Below are 24,098 nucleotides of genomic sequence, written 5' to 3'. Positions count from 1 at the left end.
TTTAAACTGAATTATAGTGATTATGCTGTTGGAATATCATTTAAAAAAATCATGGAAAACGGAGTTCAAAAGTCAAATAAATGATTATTAAGACTCATGAAAGGTCTATACAGATCTCGTAGCCATTCCACTTTATATAATGAAAAATGTGTGAAAAGAACAAAAATTATAATTATTTTACTTACGACCTTGAAAAACCCTCCAAATTTACCCGACATTGACCTATTTGTACTTTTTAGCTCTGCAAGAGGTAAAACAGTCTTTAGATAAGATTAAGGGCACCAAAGCGTCCAAAAACCCATCTTTATCTCACCTACCAGAAAGCGAAACCAAAAACCAGCTCAAACCAGTTAAAGAACTCAACCAAAATACTGATTATCTTATCGTTGAACTTGTGATTGGGCAAAAATGATATATCCGCACTATTTCTGGCAGTGCAATGGAAGCATTATAATTATTTATGCTATCGTATGATTATGGGGCACAGAGATACCTGCCTCCGAAAAATAAGTAACATCTGATCGGATGTCACAAAATTGCCCTATCATCAGTTGTCAGGGGCACACCTCGGGGGGTCTGATACGACTACTCTGTTTTCAATTATGCAATTTAATCTTTCAGTTTGTATTTTTTGTGTATAAATAACATTTCGAACACGCATTCAGCGACTGCCCGCCTGGCGCTCGAATGGTGAAATTTCGGGCCCGAGTGTCAAAAATAATACTCCGTACAATCACTTGGTAATACCAGTACTATACCCCTAGAGAATATTCAGGGTAATCAGAGAAATGGTAGCCTAGTGATAACCCAACCGATTGGCCTCTGGTTTAGACGACAAACTGGACTGTCGCAAACAAACAACGCAAACCGGTTTTCTGGATGCACCATAAAGGCCCTCGAACCGGTTTCAAGTGGTTCAAGATGTGCCAATTTTGATAGTCACTATCAATCTACCCCGGGGCAAATGTTCCATCCTCTAATCTGTGGGAGACTTCTCAAGTGTTTTCCATCGATTGAACGAACGGTTGAGGCGGTTTAAACTGGCTTTTCAGTCTGAACTTTCCACCACCTTATCAATTAAAACTCATTTGGCATATAAAGCCAATAATTTTACATTTTTGGAATGCTCGTTTATTTACAGGAAGTGCGAAAATTAATATACACTCTAGATTCCTGTTCCTTAAAAACTAAACAGAGAAACGAATGCATGCTTCTATTGGTAGGTCACTTGGGCCTCGACGGTGACTTCTTTGATGACCACATCGCCGTCGTCGTTTAGGACATCCAGATTGAATTCCATTTGTTCGGTTTTGAGGGTTTGTTCGGTTGAGACTTCTGGTGTTTCAGTGGCTTCAGTGTCTTCTAGTGATTCAGAGGGTTCAGTGTCCACAAAGTAGTCCAATGTTATGAAGTTTTTTGGGTTTTCTGGGCGTTCATCTGTGTTTTCTGGGTTGTCTTGGGCTTTTTGGTCTAGAAACTTCTCTGTAGGGCCATCGCCTATATTTGAATCTTCTGGGATTATATTTTCCCACTGACAAATTAGTTTCGTCGTTTCAGTCTCTGGATCCCCAACGTCACGGGTTTCTTCGGTAATCATGGTCAATTTATTGTTACGATCATACAATGCCGTTCGATTCTCTTCAAAAGAGGTCTGATAGGGACTCCATTCTGAAATTAAGAGTTATTCCTGACTAATTCAGTATTTGCTGATATTTTAAATTCTTACCATCAGTGATTGCTTCTGTATCTTTGGGATCCAGTGTTTCATCCTGTGTTTTATTTTCTTGCTTCTCTGAATCCCCAATCTCAGCGGTTTCTTTTAAAGCGCTCTCGCATTCAGTTTCCGACTCTTCGTCATAGTTTTGCAAGCCAGCAAGGTCTACATCGTCCTCGCCATCACTTTCGCCAAATTCGTGGCTCTCCAGCTGCTCCATGGCCTCGGGATCAAGAAATTCATTCAATCTTGATGCTATTTTTGCCCACTTATCCTTGGCAGTTTCCACAGTCGGTTTGACCGTGTCTGTTTCAGTCTTTACTTCTGGGATGTGCTCCACCTTCGGTGATGGGGAAGGTGCCATATCGGCTGCCATTTCTTCTTCATTATCCTTCCACATTTGCTTTTCCTTCTGCATTATTGCGTGCAGACCACGACGAGTTCTAGCCTCATTCTCACGCACCATACGCATGTCCTCTTCGAAGCCCTCGTAGTAATAGGCTTTGAGCATTGCGGGGGATATCTTTGGCGGCACGACAACGGCCACCTCATCGTCGGATGAATAATCGGTTGTGAAATCGGATGCGGCATCATCGTCATCAATGTCCTCGTAGCCGATTATTGGATATATTTCTGGGGCTTGCAGAACTCTTTCTTCTGCTTGAGCAACTCCGTTTTCGGCATGTGTTTCTTCTTCTTGGGGAACGCTTTCTTCTCCCTGGGTTATGCCTTCTTCAGCTTGGGGAACTCCTTCTGCTTGATCATCTCCTTCTTCAGACTGGGCACCTCCTTCTTCTGCTTGAGCACCTCCTTCTTCTGCTTGAGGACCTCCTTCTTCGGCTTGTGGATCAATGATTTCTGTTAAGGACAAAGGACTCCAACGCTGATACAGCATGGATCCCTCACCCATCGAGAGTTTAATGGGAGCTGAGTTCTCCTCCTCCTTCTCTTTCTCCAGCTGTTCCTGCAACTCACGTGCCCGCTCCTCGTGCTTCTTCATGCGTTGCATCATTTTGTTAAACAATTCGTTCTCCCGCTCCACCAACGGATCATCGTTTGACTTGTGCTTGGCCTCCAGATCCTCATTAGATGACAGCATCTCCTGCAGCATTTCGTTCTCCTCGCTGGTCAATTGGAGCTCTGTGGAGCCCGCCTTCATGCAGGCCTTCAGTTCATTGTAGCTGCGCATACATTCGGTGGCAGCTTCCGCATTGTTCGCTGTCGTCACTTTATCAAGATCCAATTTTTGGAAGAACTCGGAATCGAGATTGCCAAATGTTTCCTTAGCTTCCAGCGAAAAGAATTCATCTTCTTGGGGCTCGTTCTCCTTTGTGTCATCGGGGAGTTCAGAGAATTGTTCGGCTAGGACACGTTGCATGGCTTCGTTGACCAAATGTTCGGCAGCTTTGCGTGGCTCTGGCTTGTACGGTGTGGTCCAGGGAACACGTGGATATTCTTTGAGCGTCTCTTCTGCAGTATCGTAGGCATCGTCATCTTCTTCCACCTCCTTCTCCGATTCGGAGTCACTGATCAGATCCGGCGGCGGAGGCAACTCCTCCAGTTCCCCAGTGTCCTTCTTGACGACCATCAGACGATTGTCAACGACCTCCAAAGTGTCATCGTACTTCTCGCGTTTGGCAAAGCAGCGTCCTGCGGATGCAGCCACATGTCGCTTGCGCCGATCCTCATCCTTGGCCAATTGGGCATCCAAACTTTCGGGTGTGTCCTTACTAAACTCCACCAAACTCTTGGACTTCAACAGGGCCTTGGCAGCGCGTATTTTCTCCAAGTGTGTGTGGGACTCTTGTCGGGGCTTATCGTTCCCCTTGGAGACAAAGAACTCCTTGAAGGTGTCCACACACTCGCGCAGGCTCTTGCCACCTGCTGGATTTTCCAGATGCGGTGGCAACATCTTTTCCAGCTTTGGTTCTTCCGAGTAGGTGTACTCTTCGTCGGATTCGATGGGTCCCAGCGGATAGCTATTGGGACCCATTTCTGTGATGTCCTTGTAGATCACATCACTAATCAAATCGTTTAGGAGTGAGGCACAAACCATCTGCGATTGTGAGTCCTCTGCGCTGAGGAGTCCCTTTGCATATTCGATTTGTGTCTCAATGTCATACAATATCTCGTTTTCATTTTCTAGATCACAGAGCAGCTGACGCAGGGCTTCCTCCTCGCCGGCCAGTTTCCGATCCAATTGAGAGCAGATTTCTTCAGCGGCTTCGGAACTGGTTGGCTCTGTCAAGGGTCGTGTCAATATATCGTCCTCATTGGAAGAGGGCCGCCCTTTGATGGAGTCCTCCATTGAGGTCAGGGGCAACTGCTGCATGCACTCTTCTTTGTCCCAATCTTTGCTGGGCATATCACAGCCAGCACCAAACACGCGCTTCGGCACATTATCCGTGGCATCGTCCATGATTTTGGCAAAGAGATCATAACTTTTATTCAGGACCTCCTTTCTGGCTTCAAGATTCTTTTGCATAGTCTTTCCCTCCTCAATCGCCTCCTTGAGTCTCTGCTTGCGCTCTTGGAACTGCTCCTTCAGCAATTGTGACTTCGCCTCCATTTCTTCCTCTGTCGGCTCCTCATCCGACTCGGATGGATCCTTTGCTTGCTCTTGGACATCGCTACTCAGGTTCTCTGTGAAATCGCGTAGCTCCTGCAGATCCTCTTCCAGATGGCTGCCCATCTCTGCCAAATCATGGGCACACTTCTCACTGGCATCGACACACTCCTGTTCCCGTTCCAATTGTTCTTTGCTTTTGGGCCGCCAGGTGACCTCCTCAATAAATTCCTTATAGAGATATCTGGGTGTCTTGGTTGTCTCCTCCTCGCAACAGACTTTGGCCTCCAGTTGGTATTTTTTGGTGCTTTCGTTCAGCAGCTGATCGATGGGTAGGGGATGTTCTTCAAACAAATCCGAGCCGAAACTCTCGTACATTTCATCTATCATTTGGCTTTTGATTTGTTTTGGAGTGGGGTCACCGTCATCTTCGTTTCCTTGGGCCACGTGGAGCAGCGTTTGACATGTCTGCTCAAGATCTGCGGTGTTATCCATCTCTGAACCGCTGTCTGATTGAAGAAGGGTCGGCTGAAGAGGCGGCTTCGAGGCGGTATCTGACTGAAGAAGTGCCTCTGTGATGTCCTTCAATTCAGGAAGATCCTCCGCATTCGAGTCTATCTTAGAGTCTTTGGTTGTGACTGCCTTTTCCTTAAAAAGTTTTTCATTAATGGTTGCATCATCAATTTGTATACCAGTACCTACCTCTAACTCTGATGTTTGCTTCAATTCTTTATTTTGCATTGCTTCATCAGGCTGCGACTTTAGTTCTTTCTTAATTGGATCAATATCATCCACTTTTTCTATAAGAATTCGCTTGCCTTTAAGATGTTCCATCTGATCGGAAGCCAGTTTGTTTTGTTCGTTTACAGGTTCGACGATATTATTCGATGTTGTATTGTTGACATCGACTGCGACAGGTTTTCCAATGGTTTCTACAGCTTCAGAGACTGCTTTCTGATTTTCCATCGAAGCATTTGTGTTTTCATTCATTTCTTCTATAAAAACTATCTTGCCTTTGTGCTGTTCCTCAATCTCTGAGATATTCTGATCCTTTTGTTCATTTTCTTCTCTGTTTGTTACAAGTTGCACAATGCTGTCCACATCGCCCGATGCTGCCTCATCGTACAGCACTTTGGGTCGTCCCTCCAGAGGCTTCACACGACGATTACTGATGCTTTCGGCAATGTGATCCGCCTGCGAGCCGGCACTTTCATTATCCTCCGCCGATGTGGAACTGGTTGTGCTATGCTCCGAGGCTTGACTTTCCCCAGAAACCTCATCCCACATGGTATCCACAGAACCATATTCCATTTCGGCTCGCTTCCGTGTCTTTTCTGCACTGGAAATGCCTTTCTGTTCCTCCTCGGAATCACTGGAGTCGAGTAGGGGCACCTGGTCCTCTGGTTTTAGATGTCTATTGCGCATACGTATGGCACCTGTTGAAAGGAAAGAAATATTTCGATTAGATATGGGGTTTCTCTTGGGGTTTCGGATGTGGTTTCTCTTACTGTTGACACTTTCACGTGTTTTGCGACGCTCGGCACGATTCCAGCGTTGAACTTCTTTTCGTTCGCCTTCGTAGCCCTCGCGTTTCCTGGAAGAAAAGTATTTTTACTCCATATTCTTTCAGATCTATTGAGGATTTTACCAGGCCTCTGCACAGGCGCGATCACGTGGAAATACAGGACGACTATCCAAGTAGGTGAGCTCTTTCTGCAACATAAAAGAAACCATAAACAAGTTTATCTTATAGGTATAAAGGTCTAGAGCTTACACAGGCCAATATCAACGTCTTGCGGTACTGCGGCAGTCTGGAGACCACAGGATTGCCCTGCAGCACTAGCACCTTCAGGCTGGGCATCTGCTCGAATATCTTTACAATCAAAATATCATCAATGCGATTGTTGGACAAGTCCAACACCGACAATGTCTTGCACTCCACCAAAGCAGCCAAACTGGCACTGTCCGTCAGATAATTTGAAGTGATGTTTAGCGTATTCAAAACTGGTAGAATATCTGTGCCGATATTCTCTATTTTACGTATGTGATTCTGGCTGAGATTCAGCGTATCCAACTCGCGATTGCATTCGAGATTCTCCATTTTGGTTATCAAATTATTTTGCAAATACAAACACTTGAGTTTTGTGAGTTTCGTAAGGTTTTGTATCTCCGAAATGGCATTGCTTTCGAGCCAAAGGCTTTTGAGCTCCGTGTATTCATCTAGGTTTTCTATGCATTGATAACCTGCAAAGAAAATTGTTGTTTTTTCAAAAGAGTTCACTTTATATTAAGATTAAATGCTTACCCTGGAAGTGCAAGTAGAGCACATCGTTGAGACGTGGTGTTTGATATAATTTGTCCCTCTTGCAAATATCCTTGAGACCCTTTTTGGTGATGCGATTTAGGCCGGTTACCTCCTCACGGCGTCGCGCGAAGCCAGGTTCGCACATTGTAGCTAAGTTATTCTTCTCTACAAATTTTTTTTTATATTTTCCCAGAAGTTTATATAATATTTGTTTGATTTAGCTAAATTATTGTTCGTATTTTATTACGACTAGGAACTATGATCTGTTGTAACACACTGAACTAAGTGACAAGACTACTACGACTATTCTGATTGAAAAAACAAGCCTACTGTTGTCGATAGCAACGCTTCATTGGTTGCAGGGGAAACTCTGAATTGTAACTGTACTGTAGAGTCCGTTTTAAAACACTATTGACAGGGGTTGCCAAGGTAACTCCCTGAGAATGAGTCCTATGAGACCTAGCTATGATCTCACAGAGTCCTCCAGCATTCAATTATACAAATCTTTGTAGAATTGTATAGAAATTTCTGCCTAATAATTATATAACACTTCTAAAATCATTCCATAGAAAAACCTATTCAATTTATATGAATACTTGTCTTTCTCATTCCCTTCTTAGTGAGATAACACACTAAAGTACACTCCTTTTACATCCTTCTGTAATAGTATACTCCACGTTTACATTTTCGATTTAAAATTGTTCATTTATTCAGTTTTACACTTGCTTTTGTAGACAATTATTGATGTATTGTGTATTGCAAATATGCCGTTTTTTAATGAGTATTTCAAACACCGATTCAATGTTCTTTGATCGTCCATTATTAAAGCCTCGGAGATGCAAATTCTGTGGTATACAATGGGATATTCGATCTCAAAATTGTATGTAAATTCGATTTTGAAAGCATTTTTCCATGCATGTATGTATGAGTATATATATTGTTAATTATAGTATACATATTTATGTGTGTGATCTGTGTTTGTTGTGAGTGGTATATTGTGGCTATAAATGATTTATAGATTTAATCGTAATAATAGTTTCTACCGACGAACGAGTACACATCGATTTTTAAAATAAGGTTCAACTGGTGGGGGGTTTCTAGGGAGTTAGGAATAAGCCACATTACATCCCCTGCATATACATAAAAATATATATAGTTTCTAAATGCACACAAATCCTAGAAAAATCGTATATAAAATCGTTGCAAGGACACTTTGATCGAATCGAATGAGAATATTTGATGGATATGTGGTATATAATTCGATATGTATATGAGAACATGTGACGTGGTGGGGTGGCATTTTGGGTATGGTAAGGAATGGTATGAGAAAAATTATATAAATTTTTTCGTTTCTTTCAACAAAAATGTTTTAATTTCTATTTGAGAGAGAAAATGTTTTGCCATTGAGAGACTTAAACTTAGTTTTGTGGCAAAATACTATCCAAGAAATGCGGTAACAATTAAAATTAACAAATGCAGAAATGGTTAACAAAAAGGCATTTTTCAAGAAGGAATGATTGGAAAACTGGCAAAAATAATGTCTTAAACTTCAGGGGAAATAAATACGAATATTTAGAAATCGTACAGGTAATATTTGTATGCCAGAATCAGCCTTCAGTGGGCGCATGAGTGGTTCGTGATGTGTTTTGTGAGTGTGTGATTTTTGTGATTCAAAGACGGAAACGAGAAATCTTCGCATGCATATGACAAACTACAAACTACGAAAATTGTTATTCCTTTGTTCTTTCCTTCCACCCGCTTCAAAGTCGACAGACGGGATCATCGCTGCGCAATCTAAACGTGATCGTAGCTCCGGCGAAACGAACGATACAGGCAGCAGGCAAAGAGTATGGTCAAAAGCTAAGGAACAAACCAGAGTTAACAAAAAGCAAGGCCATTGAAAAGTCCATCCCACTCACCTGTATTCCCGCCACTGCCAGCACCACAAAGGCCAAGATCAATGTCTTCGAGTCCAAAATGGCCAAGAGCTTCTGCAAGCAACCATTCTGTGTGGCATGCACCACAGTGCACTCCTTGGCCTCGCTCAAATTAATGACAGAGCAGCATGCGGGCGGCAGGGTCTTGTTGGGGTAAATGACCTCCCAGTCGTTGGGTCCATAAGTGCCGCAGCAGTCCAATTCCGTTTGCAACAGGGTCCAGGCATCCCGATAGTCCTCACGCTCCTTGTAATGCCTCATGGTCGAATTGAATTGTCCCTCCATTAGCTGCTGCAAGCCCGAATGCTTCACATACCCGGCCACGCCCAGACCTATTTCGAACAGGAATATGACCACAGCGAGTATGGCAAAGCTCAGGATCATGCAGCTGCTCTCCTTCAAGGCACCGCAACAGCCAAGGAAACAAATGACGGCCACAGCGGCACCCACAATCATCAGTATAATGGGTGCGGTCCATATATGATCACTAACAAAGTTCGAATAGTGGGCATAATTCAATTGGACCATGCCACCCACCAGAAAGATGAGCAGTCCAGTGAGCTATAGCGAGATTAAAATCGGAAATTGAAGTCTGAGTGCGGTTAAAAAGGAAGCTGGACTTACCGCAAATAGGAGATTGCAAAAGAATGTCAAATATTTGACACATGCCAAGCCGCCGGATGCCATTTTGCTACAGAAATTCTTACAACGTCTCTCGCGTTTGCTCTGATTCTTGGAACTGTAAAAAAAGGGAATGATGGAAAAGTATTAATCAATTGGCCCAGGACACACACTGCCGTGTGTATACAACGGTCGCACATCAATCAATAAAACGTTGGTCAACCGCAGACACACACACACACACACATGACACACATGAGCTCTAAAAAGGAAATCGGAGTGGCTACAATCCGAAGCCAACCCCCAAATCAGAACATACACGCAACCAAAGTGGACTCTGGGTGTCTCTTCCCGCTCTCTCTCTCCTCCACCTGTCGTCTGTCTGTGGATTAACCGTACATATAGAAGAGAACCCCACAACAACAAAACCCCACAACCTTACTGAGCACTTCACTTCCCATAGAGCGAAAGTTGTCAAGTGCAGAATGCACGATGGATGGCAGCAGAGCAAAGGCCCACAAGGCCCTTTCGCATTGAAGTGCATTTTCTGCCATTTTCATTTCATTTTCATTCCCATTTTCATTTCATTGTATTCGTTTGGCCCAGTTTTAGGCGCATTATTATTTGTTATTACATATTACACCCGAACGTATTTGTTGTACTTTTGCTGTTTTGAGTTGTGGGTGTAAGGGTGTGTGGGTGGGTGGAGGCGAAAGTGCTCTATGTATTTGTTACAAGGATGACCTGCATTTGCAGTGCAATCAGTGCAACCACCCCTCGGAATCGATTTGGGAACGGGTAGATAACCAATGTCTACCGATCTAATGGGTTTGAAGCTATAGCAACTACGAGTATAAACACCACGAAACAACAACACTTATAAACGGGGAAAAAATTGGGTTCTTCACGACGCTTTTCGCAATGCCATGATAATAAAAAAATTCTAAACAGGATGGCGACATATTACTATTTCACAATCTGTGTACAAAGTAAACAGAAGACTGTCTTCGAGGGGTAGACGTATGAATACTTTTCGATGAATCAAGTGATATTTCCATATATTTATAGCCCCATTAGATATGGACAGACATTTCTTCAGTCTTTTTCCTTTTATGAACCGATTTTGATCACGCCATTTCACCATATTACACATGTCATTTACAACACTTCTTATCGCAAATCGAATTCTAAAAATATATTTATAACAGATATCTAGTCTCTCCGTTGCACAGTGGGTCAAACGGCCAATTTAGTTTCGTTTTTTGCCTTAAAACACTTACTTTTTCCCAGAATTCAGAACTTTAGGATATTTTTCACTACCTGTATCAAAAAATTGTTTAGTTTGGTATTAGTTTCTATTAATTACATTGGCCGTTTGACCACCCACTGTGCGTTGTGCGTCGCTAATGAATGTATTTTATGCATTTTGTGCATTTTGAGTCATTATTCTTAAGTTCTCTTTATCTCTTGTACTCTTTTTCGCTTACACATTATCCGCTGATTAGGCGGTCTGTGCAAGTGCCTAAGCGGATAATTAATATACTTACATACATTTCCGCCCATTTGAAGGGTATTAATGCGCAGGTCATATAAAAAGGACTATATATGATCTGGCTTCTTTGTTTCAAAAGATATTTGAATTCAATTTTTATTTTCAATTTTTATAATAAAAATTAAATCATAACATTTATTTAAAATTTTATTAATTTAAAAAAATTTAAAACAAAAAATTCAACAAATAAACTTATTCTTTAATTTTGTTTAAAAAATTATAATCGTTACGATCCCTGATACATATATTGTTTTACTCCTCACTAGTCATTCTGTAGCTAGTGGTTCATTCAGAAATCGCAACCAATAAAAGATATGTTAACCCATGGAGCACAACACACTTCTCAAGTAGATTTCTGTTCGTCTTTTTGGTCTAAGCAAATTATGTACATATGTACATAAATATGTACATATATGTAATATGCCACACCGATCAGATCAGTTTGAGCTCTTCAATTAGCAGGGGTCACTGGTCCAATTAGTTGATTGACACTCACACATACAGCAGGGTGTGTGCCGTGCCCTCCTTCCATGGGCATAATATTCTACATATCTACCACCCCCCAAAGCATAAAGGTGGAAGCAGACCAAAATCGATCGTTTTGAAATTGTGTCAACGGTGGCAAAAAGTGGTTAATAGCCACTGGCCGCCGCGGCTGGGCTTCATTAAATAAAGGCCTCCTCTTTCTCTCTATAAAGAAGCCGAGTGAAAAGTTTCACCTGTCGCACACGGACGAACGCGAAAGTGGAGGAGTAATCAAATATACATTTCATTCACCCACGCGTAAACAGGACGATAAAAACGCCGCTACTGGCTGTCAATAAACCTTTTGTTGAAGGTGGCGGCCGTGTTTGCCAGGACAGTGGCTAAAAAATAAAACAAATCTTATAAAATATGCGGGTTTTTAGAGCAGTGAAACCCCACTTTTTTACTATTTTGGATTGAAATTCTGAAAAAGATCAGATTTGTTCATTCGATAGTTTGAGGCAGCTATTTAAAGATAACCTATGACCTTATAAAGCTAAACATTGTATGGATTCATTCTCTATTCTCATGTAATCTTTGAAATGTTTAAGTACAGATATGCGGCAACACAACGGACCTTTTATAGGTCCAAGTGAGCTTGGGGGCGGGAGGCTCTTATCCCCCCCCTCCCGGCTACCGCCTTAACCTAACCTAACCTTAAGTACATATTTTTTCATAATGACCTTCAAAAATTATGTGAAATAAAACTATTATATTTCATAATTATAGAACCATTTTTACAATAATTATAATTTCCCTCTGATTTCCTTTTCGTTTAGCGGTTTTTTCACAATATATTGTAACTCTTGCAAAAGTGTTTTTGCAACCTTGTCTTATTTCTGTCATTCGATGAGCCCTTGGGCTCCACTGTCGCTTTTCTTTCTCCCACTTCGTGGAGGAGATGGGGAGCGATTATATGGGGGAGGTACCAACTTGGAATGGGACGATGATGGCGGTCACTGGGGCCTGTCCCGTCGGATACTGGTATATGTGTACGAATGCATGTGTGCATAATGATACACATTTTGTAGGTTGCGTGCCATCGACTAATTCCGGAAATCTACCCATAAGCATGGAATACCCCTGTCCTGTCCCCCATAACTGACCCTTTGAGCTATTTTTACAGAAGAAAAGTTTCCACAAAAGCTACAACGCAAAAGAAGGAAAGTGTTGGGCCCAAGAATGGGAACAATCGAAACCAAGTCTCGGGAGGAATCCGCGAGGGGTTAACAAACTGCAGCGAACTCAAGCGGCAAGCGCCACACAGAAAAAATGCAACCACTGCCTGGGAGTTTTTCTTTTTCGTTTTTAGGTTTAAATATTCAAGCTATGCGGCGGCTGGGCTGGTGTTTCTATGTATATACTCAAAATTCCTAGATTTCTCGCACTTCGCAGGTAGTGGATGCTGCCCACCGACGAGAAAAAGAACAAAAGAGAGAAGGAACAAAAGGCCAGCAAAGTAGAACGGAAGGAGGTAGTGAACCTGAAACGAAGAAAAATAACTGCACATTCGTCTGGCCCTGTCGCACTGCTTTCTGTGTTTCTCTATCTCTGTCTGGCGCACTTGGCAACTCCACACATACACACACAATACGCGCTCAGAGCTCCACAGAGTTAAAAGAGGTTTCTTTGATAATTGACAGCTATATTTAAAAGTTTCTCACATAATTTTGCACTTTAGCAATACCAACTTGTGTGTGTGTCTATACCTGATTCAAATCACTGCACTCTGCCCTCTCAACTATCACTTGTCTTACGTTTGATTTATCCGCGCTAGCCTGAGGTAAACAAACAACTGTCAGGTGGGAAGCGTTACCGTGGAACAGCGGTGGCAGCGTCTTAGCCCACTTAAGCCCCCTCTATTAAAATAGTTCAACTACTTGCGGAAAATGTCGGAAAATATTAACGATTGTAAATTCTTCTTGTAGATTCATGCCAGCTTTCATCTGAACTTAAAAATAACAACGATATCTTTCACCTGAACTGCGCTAAAATGATTAAATTTTCATTATTTTCGGTGGAAAATTGAAATACCCCCTTGGCTTATAATAGGTTAATCGGTCTCCGTCAAGGATTGGAAACCATATTGATCAATTTTGATCTTCCGTTGAATATTACTAGCTATATAGAACATTTAGCCATGCCCACATAACTTTATACGATAAGTAAATCAATTTCCTAATTGACTAGTTTATTTGAAACACTTGCATTTATTGCATTTGGCGTAAAAAAAGGTTTTAGCGAAAAAGGTCAAACAAAAAAATTAAAACGTAAGAGAAAAACCCTCCAATTGCTCAATTTTGATATTCCGTTGAATAATTCTGAATAAATAAAACGCTTAGCTCTGCCCAAATAATTTCATCCCATTGATAAATAAATTTTCTACAAGATTAACTACTTTTAAGTTCTCTCATTTATTTTATTTTGACTAAAACAAGGTTAATTAAAAAACGCTGAACAAAAATGTCCACTAAATTAATTTCCTTACGTAGTAACTACAATCTAACTACTGACTCGCTACCTATTAAATACATGTTCATGTAACATAGGTAATATTTTCAACTGCAAAAAATATTGTATATTTTTTGGAATACACGCTCTATTTATCTGACTTCGGAAAACACTACTCTATTTATTGTTTTATGTACGTCAACGAGTACGTAGACTAATTATTTATAGATATATCCTCAACAGCGCTATCGGTAGATGTAAAATAATGCCGATATTTGGGTGCGATAACGGAAAAACATGTTTTACAGCACTAATATAATAGATGGCGTATTTGGCGTGTAGTCAGCTGCTTCCCGCAAATTCTTCAAATTCATTTTGCAAATATAAAAAGATTCAGCGTTTTGTGCGTGCATTGGTCTTGTTAATAGTGATCTAGTTGTGAATAGTTGTAATAGTGATAGTTCTCTAAGAAGTACAGGCACAACCGAATATGAGTCCAACGAAACTAAGTGAAAAGCAGCCCATGTTCAATGTCTTTGCTCTTAAAAAACATGATGCAATTCTTCGGAGTTTTAATGCAAAATGTTCGTAAACTGGTACTGATATTGGACTTATTTCATCATCTGAATGTCGCAAGAGAAATACCACAAGTTCAATGGAGCGCTTGTTAGTGCTAATGACCTTTGTGTTTGATTTTTTGTTGTTGTAATACGTTTAACCGTTAAAAAGGTCATAGGAAAATGGCCAAAAACAGAGGACATCCACAATCAAAAGCTGATAGCTGCAAAACTCTTCGCTTTTGATGCCCTTTAAATTACATATGTATGTATTTAATTGGAATGTTGATTAAATATTTTAATCGCAGATACGGCAGAAAAAATTTCATGCTACTTATAATACTTTATGTGCATACATCAGCATCGATATAACCATGTCTGTCTGTAGAAGCATAGGTTGCCTTAGGTTGCCTTATTTTTATGCAACTTTCATAAGAAAAATCGGTTCAGAACCCAGTCTTTGTAAGAATTTCTTCAAATTTCCAAGGCAGATCGTGGAAATGCCATTAAAAAAAACTCACATTTTGATATATTTATCTGTTTGCTTTATTCAATCAACTTTGCTTGGCATCTAAGTATACTAGTTAGTCGTATAGAATAGCATCCACTACATATTTTTACACTGTATTCAAAAGGGACACTATCCATATCGATCTTCCTTTACTTGTACACACCAAATGCTCATCGTTCTTAGACCATTCCTAAACTGTATATACAATACGAGTAATATGCTGTTTTCTTTTAGTATTTTGTTACATAAATATTTGCTCATTGTTTTTGTGGGTGTTTAAATATACATAGATATATAATAGACTTGATTTAGTGTGTGCATTTGTGTGTGTGTGTGTAAGTGGGGGCGGAAAAACATTTACAATACTTACTAAACATCTATATTGCAGTTTTTTTTTCCAAATATATATTTGTATTTAATTTGTGCAACAGAATTTGACTAGATTTGACACTCGTCCACAAACAAATTTCGTTGTAGAAACCCCACCCCGCTCCTCCACCTAACCGAATACGAATTACATATTGCTCTATGGCCCATTCCCGATCCCCTTCTAGAGTTTCTTCCACTTCCACCTACTAGCACTAGAAATAGATGTATGTTTGTATGTATGCTTACCGACTAACCCAAAATACTAAATCCTCGACTAATCAAACATAATCAACAAGCTTAACCTTCACACCCACGAGAGAACGAGGCGTCTCTCACCCTTACTACTATTTTTCACTTAATTATTGCTAAGACCCAAGCATTCATCCCACATGCACACAGCCGACACCCTCTCCGTATCATGCCACCCATCGAGCACCGTTATTTTATTACTGTTTACCGTCACCACGTTGATATACAGGGTTGTCCCGCTCTGGCACACGCTCCACCCGCAAGTCCTGGGTGTACAGGGGAGTACCATCGGAAGTGTGCCAATTTCAATGTGCCATTCAACGTTTCGGTGTGTTAATTGTTTTGTTACCCTGCTCCGGGAACCATTACATCCGTAGTACGATAAATTTCAAGTGCATTAAAAAGATCATGGGTGGTAAATTAACTTATTGGCGCGTCACTCTGCCGTCGTCGTTGTCGTTGTCGTCTCTATCGTTCCGTTGTCGCGCCAGGGCTGCTAGTTAACGTTAATTGATGCTTTGTTTTTGTTGCTATTGCTGACAATTACACATACAAACACAATAATATATGTGTTGTGTATATATATAGCCGGAACTCGTTGAGAGTTCGACTTCCTTTCATCTGTATTCTGTATCTGGTGTTTGCTTCCGTCCGTTTTTGCTTAATTTCTATATATATGTACATATTACAGTATTTCTAAATGATCTACAATCCTAACGATCCTTATTTTATAACAACGTTGGATTAATTGCATAATTATATTGTGACTCTATTTTGACTCTATTTGTGTTGATTATATTACAATCTAAGGCTTAGCTTTTGTTTTTTGGTATGTAAAGGGTTTTCATATTCCATATATCGTTATGCGTAATTTTGTACTTAATTTCTATATACGTATATTAATTCTTAATTCTTATATAATTTTCTGATATTTCAGGATGAGTTCAAGTTTTTTTTTGCCATTTCGATAAGTGTTTTTTAAAGAACTAACGTGGGATTGATGGACTTAGGAATTGTGGAATGAAACGGAGATAAAGTACAGTTGTGCTTAAAGAGAAATGCTTAATAGATGGAGGAACATATGAAAATGGAAAGGGAGTAGTGTAAGTACAGTTGTGCTTGAAAGATTCAAATATTTTTACTACATCAAGAATCCAAAAAATCTTAGATGTACCATGAGATTAAGGCGAAATTCTAAGTAGATGGGAGATTTCTCAATAGATGAGAATTTAGGAATGATGAAATGGATCGAAGTGTAAGAACAGTTGTTCTTGAATGTATACATCCTTTTCTTTCCTAATTTTTTCTGCCTTATTCAGAAATGAGGGATTTTGCCAACATCTACATTTGACTATTTCTATGGCAAAATATCGTTTACGTTCGAATAATTTAATTTCTTATCCTACATTCCTCTCATGGAAAACAAATTCTTTGGGTTTTCACCGCCCTCTATAGTCTATAAATTCTATTTTTACCATCCATATAGCCCCTTAGTCATGCTTTTCTTTAGAGAAACTCTCGAAATGGCTCATCGAAATTATCATTAACATCCGCAAAGCTTCCGGAATTATTGCCCACACCGACACCCACGCCGGAAACACCCCCAACGCCCACTCCGACATTTACCCCGACCCCCACACCGACTCCTACGCCGACTCCGACGCCAACTCCCACATTCACTGTTGTGGAGCCATTGAGGATGAGGGTCGGCTGCTGTTGGGGCTGCTGCTGTTGCTGCTGTTGGGTGAGCATCATTGTGGCTCCCATGTGGCCATGACTATGCATCGTCTGCTGCTGTTGCTGGTGCTGTTGATGGTGATGCTGCTGCTGCTGTGGATGATGGGATGTGGGCTCCAACTGCGTCTGCTGCATATGCATCGCCTGGGGCTGGAGACTCTGCATCACAGGATTGGCCGAAACGGCGGCTGCATTCAGCAGAGTGCCATCGGCGGCGGCCAACAGAGCACAATCGTAGGCCCCACCATTGGCCAGAGCATCCTCAAAGCAGAGTGCAGCCGTGGCATTGGCCGATGCTCCATTCGTGCCGCCACTGGCATCCGCCGTGAGGCTAGAGAGAAGGACACCGCCAACGGCGCCGCCATTCAGCTCCATTGCAGCCGCTTCCTCGTTCCGCTTCGAGAGTATGATGTGCGTCAGATTGATGATATAGTTCTTGGCCAGCGTCAGAGTCTCGATCTTTGACAGCCGCCGCTCCATCTCCACGTGTGGAATGACCTCGCGCAGCGACTGAAACGCATCGTTCAGGCTGTGCATTCGCATCCGCTCCCTTTCGTTGGACTCCAAACGCCTGAGATTCCGCTCCTTGGCATTCAGCGCTCCCTTGCGCCTCCGATTGGCATTTGAGTTCGAAGAACTGGAATTGGCACTGTTCGGAGTGAGGCTCGACGGACACCCGCCGTTGCTCTGCTGCCCACGGCCCCGACTCGAGGGCCGTTGATTTCCCTGGGAATGGCCCTGCGGATTGTTCGTGCTGCTGCCACCTCCATTGCTGCTGCCGCCCCCACCGCTCGTATCATCGCTCTGCGAACTGGAATCTGTCATCTCCAGATCGTACGTATTATTGCTTAACTGCAGATGGAAAAAACTCATTGATATCAATGCCACTCTTTACAGATCTTCCGCTCGTTTGCCGCATACCTGTGAGGTGCGTCTTGTGGCACGTCTTATGGGACGGGAACTCCTCTCCGCCGACTCTGGCGACAAGCCATTGTGTCCATCTGTGTTGTAGTTGTTGTTGTTGTGGTGCAACTGCTGCTGGAGCTGCATAAAGTCATGGCTACTCATCAGTTCCGTCAGCTGTGTGGCATCCATGCTTGTTGGGGGTCTGTCTTGAAGGGGCTAAAAATGTCGGGTAATTTATAAATATTAAATCAAGAGAATGTGGAAAATCTGTGGGATCTTCAAAATGTATACAAATAATTTCTTTGGCAACTTGAAGAAAAGCTAAAATAGAGTTACCAAAGAAAATATGGACATATTCTTTAGAAACCCTGAAAAATATCTTTGGAAATGAGATTGAATAAATATATATTCCTTTTAGGACCGCAAGGTTATCCACAAGGCAACCCAAATGACCTTCTCTTTTAATTTTTCCTTTTTAAGGGCTTCTATATCCCGAGCAACCCATTTCCTAAATTATCTGTGTCAGTTTTTCCTAGTCAGCTTTATAATACTCCCCATAATTGCCGAGCTTTCTGTCAGTATTTGTTTTATGACATTTTATCTTGCATTTCATTCGCTCGCCCACATTTGCATCATTTGTGATATTCGTTATCTTCAATCGATATTCGCCATTTCGAAGTTGGACCCATCACACGTGACTACGAGTTTTTGACACATAAATTAGGTTAGATGACACATTCATTCGAATGTCTAATATACAGTATACCTCTCTGAAAATCTAGAACATCGTGTAATTATAATGTTAGTGGCAGAATTATTGCATTTTGGGGATCAATATTTTGAATTGAAATCAAAGATATTGGTATTATTAGTGGCAGGATATACGATAGAATTTTGACATGGAATATAGTGATCTACGAAATTTTCCATACAAATTATATACATTTCTGTTTAAAGACACTCAAATGTTTTCCAAAATGGATCTTCTCTCTATTTTTTGGATAGAAATTATATTAATTTTTACCTTAAAACAGTTTGAAAGCTACAAATTATTAGATCCTCTAAGAATATTATATAATGTTTTTAGAAACTATACCTAATTCATTTCTGAATGAAATTCGTAGAAAATAGTCTAAGAGACATTGCAAGTTCAAGAAAAAATGATCTTTTCCGCTTGATATCTGAATATTCTATGATATTTCGACTTTCGAGTATTTCGTACAATTCCTTTGGAAAACTGTTTCTTATTTATTTGTGAATTATCTTTTATGTCATGTTTTGTTTCAAAGTATACATATATTCTTTCGCGACTTTTGATGTAACAAACTCGATCTTTCATTTTCCCCATTTAACTCTTAAGAAAATAAGCTCTTCAAACCAATTTTTTTTTTTGGTTTTCCCACACTTTCCCTAAGATGTCCGCTCGTTATTCCTTGGCAATTATTTTTAGAAGTCCCTAAACCATGGCGTTTTTCCACGCCCCCAAATAATCCCCCAGAACAATCATGCAACGCTAATCAACGAGGCAGCAAACAGTAAGAAATTATAAGGCGATTTCCCCCTTCCTTTGTTTCTTTCCCACGCAATCCTGTTGCGCTTGGGGTCAAGGGTCAGTCGGCGTGAACAGAGATTGCATTGTACTTGAAAAAAAAAATACCGGGAGAGAGAGAAAGTGAGAGCGGGGGAAATGGTGTGTCGATGAAATGCTTTCGCGCTTTCTGTCGTTGTTATGGTTATGCCCCTTGGCTTCCCAGCATTTGACCCGGAACCCCGTACTCTGGGACATTTAAAGCGTGGCTAAGACACAGGACATGAGGGGCACGGGGAATGGGGAACTGAGTACTGAGGTACTGAGAAAAACACGGACTTTGTTGTAATAGAAAACGCGCACTTTGCGGTGCATTTTTCTTCGCTTTTCCTCCACCGAGGCGCTGAGTGAAACAAAAGTGTCGCTATTATTTAACGACAACAGCTCCTTGGGCTCTCTCTCTTGGACTCATTGACTATGGACTCTTTGGCGGGTCTTTAAAAGAAGTGTTAAGAGAAATGACTACAATGCAATGCATATCACAGCGGTGGTCGTCGCTTGGAGAAGGCAGCGTTAAGTGAGGAGCTGTGTACCGATACTTGCGAACGATAGTTGAAGAACGTTTTTATGAAATATCTTTCAATTTCAAAATATATTTCTATAGCGAAAACTTCTCCATTAACTAATACAAAAAATCGTAAAAAAGAACAGACCAAATCTACTTCGTGGCACAGAATTTTTTGAGAAGACAAATTCTCAAGATAATCCATACAAAAGTTGTTCTTAAAGTTATCATACAGTTTATTTTGAACCTTTTCTCTCCTGTTTAATAGAAGATATTTGTAAAAAGAGAACAGAAAATATTACATACATATTCCATTAAAAGTCTGCTTTAAATGTGACGATCTTTAGGAAGCTATTTTTTCCCTACACTTCTTTCGATAGTTTCTTCAAAAATATACCTTTAATCATTGTAATTCGAGCACTCATGAAATATAAAGAATATTCTGTATTCAATCCACTCCCCATAATCGTATTGCTCCCCTTCCATCTCTAGCGCCTTATGGTGGAGCCCCAACCTTCAGCCGCATATAAGGTTATAGGGTTACACTGATGTTATAGAATGGCTTTCGGCTATAAAAAGACTTGGGGAAAGGGCAACAGTTTGTCCAATGAGTCGCCGATTTGTCGCCATCGAACGGGTGGATGGGGATATGGCTTTAAATGCAGATGCCTGCAACATGTTGCTTGCCCCTGCAGTTGACACTGAAAATGCAGCTTCCTTTGTCTGGAAGTACGGTTGACGTGGTCTACGTTCCAGGGTCTACAGCTCTGGGGGTCTGAGGTCCTTAGCAATGCAACAGCAGCAGGAGCAGCCAGCCAAGACAGTCAGTCAGCACCTGGTCTTGTATAATATTTATTATGCTTTCTAGTAAATAAAGCATACTTTTGCGCGCCTTTGTGCGTCCCTTCTTGTGCGTTCTTCTTGGCTTGTTGTGTGCCGGGAATGGGGGTGGTCATGGGGTGTGGGTTCATGGGGCTCTTAGGTTGCAAGCAGCGTTCGGAACTGCATTTGACAGTGGTTATGTGTCATTGAAGTAGATCTGTTGCGAGCCGGCTGGCGGCGGATGGTTTGAGTGACATTTGTTCCAGCCTTAAATTTGGGCTAAGACGTTCTGATAGGTTGATAGATTGACAGGTTGATTGGTGCAGAATGGGGAAAAAATTGTGGGAAAAATGCCGGCAAGCATGTTGCTTGGATTTCAGTTACATTTCTGTTATTAATGAAATTGGGAAATATTTTTCTGGAGACTGGAGAAATGCTGAAAGATACGATATGGTTTGATCTTATTGCTTATTTTCAGTAAATAAAATACGTTTAAATATGGTCTTGTCAACAAAAAAATATATCGTTTATAGAACATTGAAAATATTATTCTTTAAGAGTTTGTATACAATTATGAAAATATGAAAATCTTGTAAATTATGGAACTTGAAGAATTTTAACGTCGAACTGGTGACAGATATTGCAATAACTATTTTTTTTATGTAAAGAGGAAAGATCGATCTACAAGGCATAAGGCGGGGCTTACATAAAAAATTTTCCCTGTGAAAAAAAACCAGATTTTTTATTGATCCGAAAATGGAAAATCGGGCAATCGTTGTAGACTGTTAAGGGTGTCCCTCATGAAGAGAACTAGGTCTAATAAAAATTGGTATTTCAATACCAAATGGGTTTTTGTGTGTACCGAAAATATGTATATTTCTATATATCAAAACTTCATCTGGAATGACAACCACACTCACGTCTCTATCAGCAAATCGTACGAGACCTTTAGGAGGGTCCCGTGGCACGTAATGGGTTAATTTGATGAAAATTATATAATTTATTTCTTGTTTCTTTTCTTGAGGAAAAGTTCATTAAACATTCCTTCCAACTATTTCTATTAAAATATTCGAGTTTTAAACTTACATTCACTCAAAATGTATGACACTAGTTATATACTTGGAGGATCCTCAACTTTTCGCACAGATCTTTCAAAAATATCTCTTCACACTTTTCGCTTTAATAGGGGGCATTTTTTAAACCACATATTTCACACACACGCACATGCGAGTTTTATTCCTTTTTCTTTTTTTTTTAATTTCATTTGTTTTTTAATTTATTATTTGTAAATTTCAGGAGTGAATATTCCGAGCGATGAACAAATTGCGTTGAACCATAGACCGAAACTGAACGAAACGCACGCCGTGGAGTACCGGAAACGCGGAAGCGATGAGGATGACGGCCACTTGTGGAATGGCTGCAACAGAGAGGCGTCTCTGCCTCTGCCTCTGCCTCGTCGACAGGCGACAGGCGACCCGAGCGCCACGGCCAAAGGCGAATCACAAGCCTCGGCCGAACATTCGTTCCCGAAGTCACGCAACAAGTCGAACGGTTCGGCATGAGGGGGCTGGGGCTGCTCGAGTGCCCGAAGCGAAGCGAACTGGCGAATGGAGACCATTTCAAAAGGCTCAAAGAATGAGTCCACGATTCTGAGTGAGTTTTAATGCGTCGCTTGTGTTTTGTTATTATTTTTCTAAGCAATCGAGTCGGGGGCGAGAGCCCCCACAGGAGAGACCTACGATTGGGGTAGGGTCGTACCAGGGATACCTGGTAATTGGTATTGTGAGCTTAACTAAATTCGAACCAAGATAAAATACAAGAACAGATCTTTTGATGGTGGGTGAATGTTTCGTTACCTCAAACATAGTTTTCAAGTGTTTGAAAAACCACAAGTTTTCGGTTGAATTCATTACCTTTTATCCATAAATATCACTATTTATTGCCTTAATTTTATATTTAAGCTTCGTATTCTTAGCAATTCCTTTTCCTGCATTTACTAGAACGTCATGCAGCAGTAATCCTCGGTCGGCTGACAATTCGGACTGGGATCGGCCTAAAATCTATTAAAATTTAAAAAAATTCTGGGATAGTTCTTGTTTAATAAGGGGATTCCTCTCTATTATAAAATAAATGGGTATATTTTCAGCTATTGGAAGTTCATAAAAAAATTCTCCTTCTACATTTTATTATATTATTTTTTTAATTTCCAACTTTAATCGTCTCTTTGCACTTATGTCATATGTAGGGTATACCAACGCTGCCCCTTATCACATTACACGCTATCCCAGAGTGAGAGCCAGAGAATAGAGAACAGGGCCCAGACCCAACCCTTACTCGCCCAACGGGGTGGCTTGTGTTTTGGAGTTTCTAGACATGTCACACACCACGTGCTGGGGCCCACAACTCCAGACGCAGGGGGTAGCGGCACAGATCTGCAGGGAGTGTGGGCTGCGGGGTGGGGAGTAGGAAAAGGAATGTGGGTGCCTGATTAGTCTCGCTGACGCATGTTGCCCCATAGCTCGCTCACTGCATTCGACTTGGACCGGCCCAGCCCAGCTCCTTCCTTCCTTTGTTACCAACTCCGATTGAGCGCCCCCGAGTTGTATACTGTTATTATTATTATCGTCTGTTTGTCTACATCCCTGTTCCTGTTGCTGTTATCACAGTGCTTACGTCCTTATCGGCTGGGTTTTATCTCATCTCATGATAAACTACGAGTATTGTCGACAGATAATATAAAATGTTGCCGAAGCAAAGTTCTTTTGCTTTGCTTTTTGGAAAGTTGCATGCATGTGCTGCCTGCCTTCCTGCCTGCCTGCCCTTTTTCTATAGAATTTTGTGTGGTTTTTCATATATGGAATATTCTCTTTCGTTTGTTTGATGTGGCTCAAAGGGTTTTTATCAATTTGTAATTGCTGGAATATATAGTAGGGTAACAGGAAGCGATATAGACGGGAAATTTATGGATAGTAAAGGGAGAATGATAGAGAGAAAAGTTATGGATAATAAAAAGAGAATGGAGTGGAATAGAAGCGTTGGAGTATAAAAGTTATGGATAGTAAAAGAGAAGAATGGAAGGGAACTGGGATGAAGGATGTTAGTAATTAATAATAACTAAGATAAAATTTGTACAATCAAAATACTGAATAGTACTGACATTTAAATAGATAAGAATATGACTTA

At 41.0% G+C, this 24,098-nt stretch overlaps 3 protein-coding genes across 4 annotated transcripts; all 3 read right to left on the bottom strand.

The window, feature by feature from the left end:
- Positions 1–1,108: 1,108 nt before the first annotated feature.
- Positions 1,109–6,939, bottom strand: LOC108163066 (dynein assembly factor 1, axonemal homolog). The gene is made up of 7 exons (XM_017298140.2): positions 6,586–6,939; positions 6,055–6,524; positions 5,929–5,993; positions 5,789–5,874; positions 4,983–5,716; positions 1,727–4,928; positions 1,109–1,668 (listed from the first exon to the last, which is right to left on the bottom strand). Exons 1-7 carry the CDS (start codon positions 6,728–6,730, stop codon positions 1,214–1,216), a joined length of 5,157 nt encoding a protein of 1,718 aa, XP_017153629.1. The 5' UTR covers positions 6,731–6,939; the 3' UTR covers positions 1,109–1,213.
- A 330-nt stretch (positions 6,940–7,269) lies between these two features.
- Positions 7,270–13,053, bottom strand: LOC108163067 (CD63 antigen). 2 transcript variants are annotated; one of them, XM_017298142.2, is made up of 4 exons: positions 12,978–13,053; positions 9,147–9,261; positions 8,505–9,083; positions 7,270–8,445 (listed from the first exon to the last, which is right to left on the bottom strand). In XM_017298142.2, exons 2-4 carry the CDS (start codon positions 9,207–9,209, stop codon positions 8,380–8,382), a joined length of 708 nt encoding a protein of 235 aa, XP_017153631.1. In that variant the 5' UTR covers positions 9,210–9,261; positions 12,978–13,053; the 3' UTR covers positions 7,270–8,379. The 2 variants fall into 2 exon arrangements, with proteins under 2 accessions (XP_017153631.1, XP_017153630.1); XM_017298141.2 differs by having other exon boundaries at positions 12,930–13,035.
- A 1,724-nt stretch (positions 13,054–14,777) lies between these two features.
- Positions 14,778–22,394, bottom strand: LOC108161482 (protein dimmed). The gene is made up of 3 exons (XM_017295752.2): positions 22,002–22,394; positions 18,016–18,216; positions 14,778–17,946 (listed from the first exon to the last, which is right to left on the bottom strand). The coding sequence occupies exons 2-3, from the start codon at positions 18,187–18,189 to the stop codon at positions 16,864–16,866; spliced, it is 1,257 nt and encodes a 418-aa protein (XP_017151241.1). The 5' UTR covers positions 18,190–18,216; positions 22,002–22,394; the 3' UTR covers positions 14,778–16,863.
- Positions 22,395–24,098: the final 1,704 nt, after the last annotated feature.

The sequence above is a fragment of the Drosophila miranda genome, chromosome 4, assembly GCF_003369915.1.
Source record: "Drosophila miranda strain MSH22 chromosome 4, D.miranda_PacBio2.1, whole genome shotgun sequence".
In the NCBI taxonomy this organism is placed as follows: Eukaryota; Metazoa; Arthropoda; class Insecta; order Diptera; family Drosophilidae; genus Drosophila; species Drosophila miranda.
The sequence above is the reverse complement of the archived record's forward strand: the minus strand, read 5'-3'. Positions and strand labels throughout refer to the sequence as shown.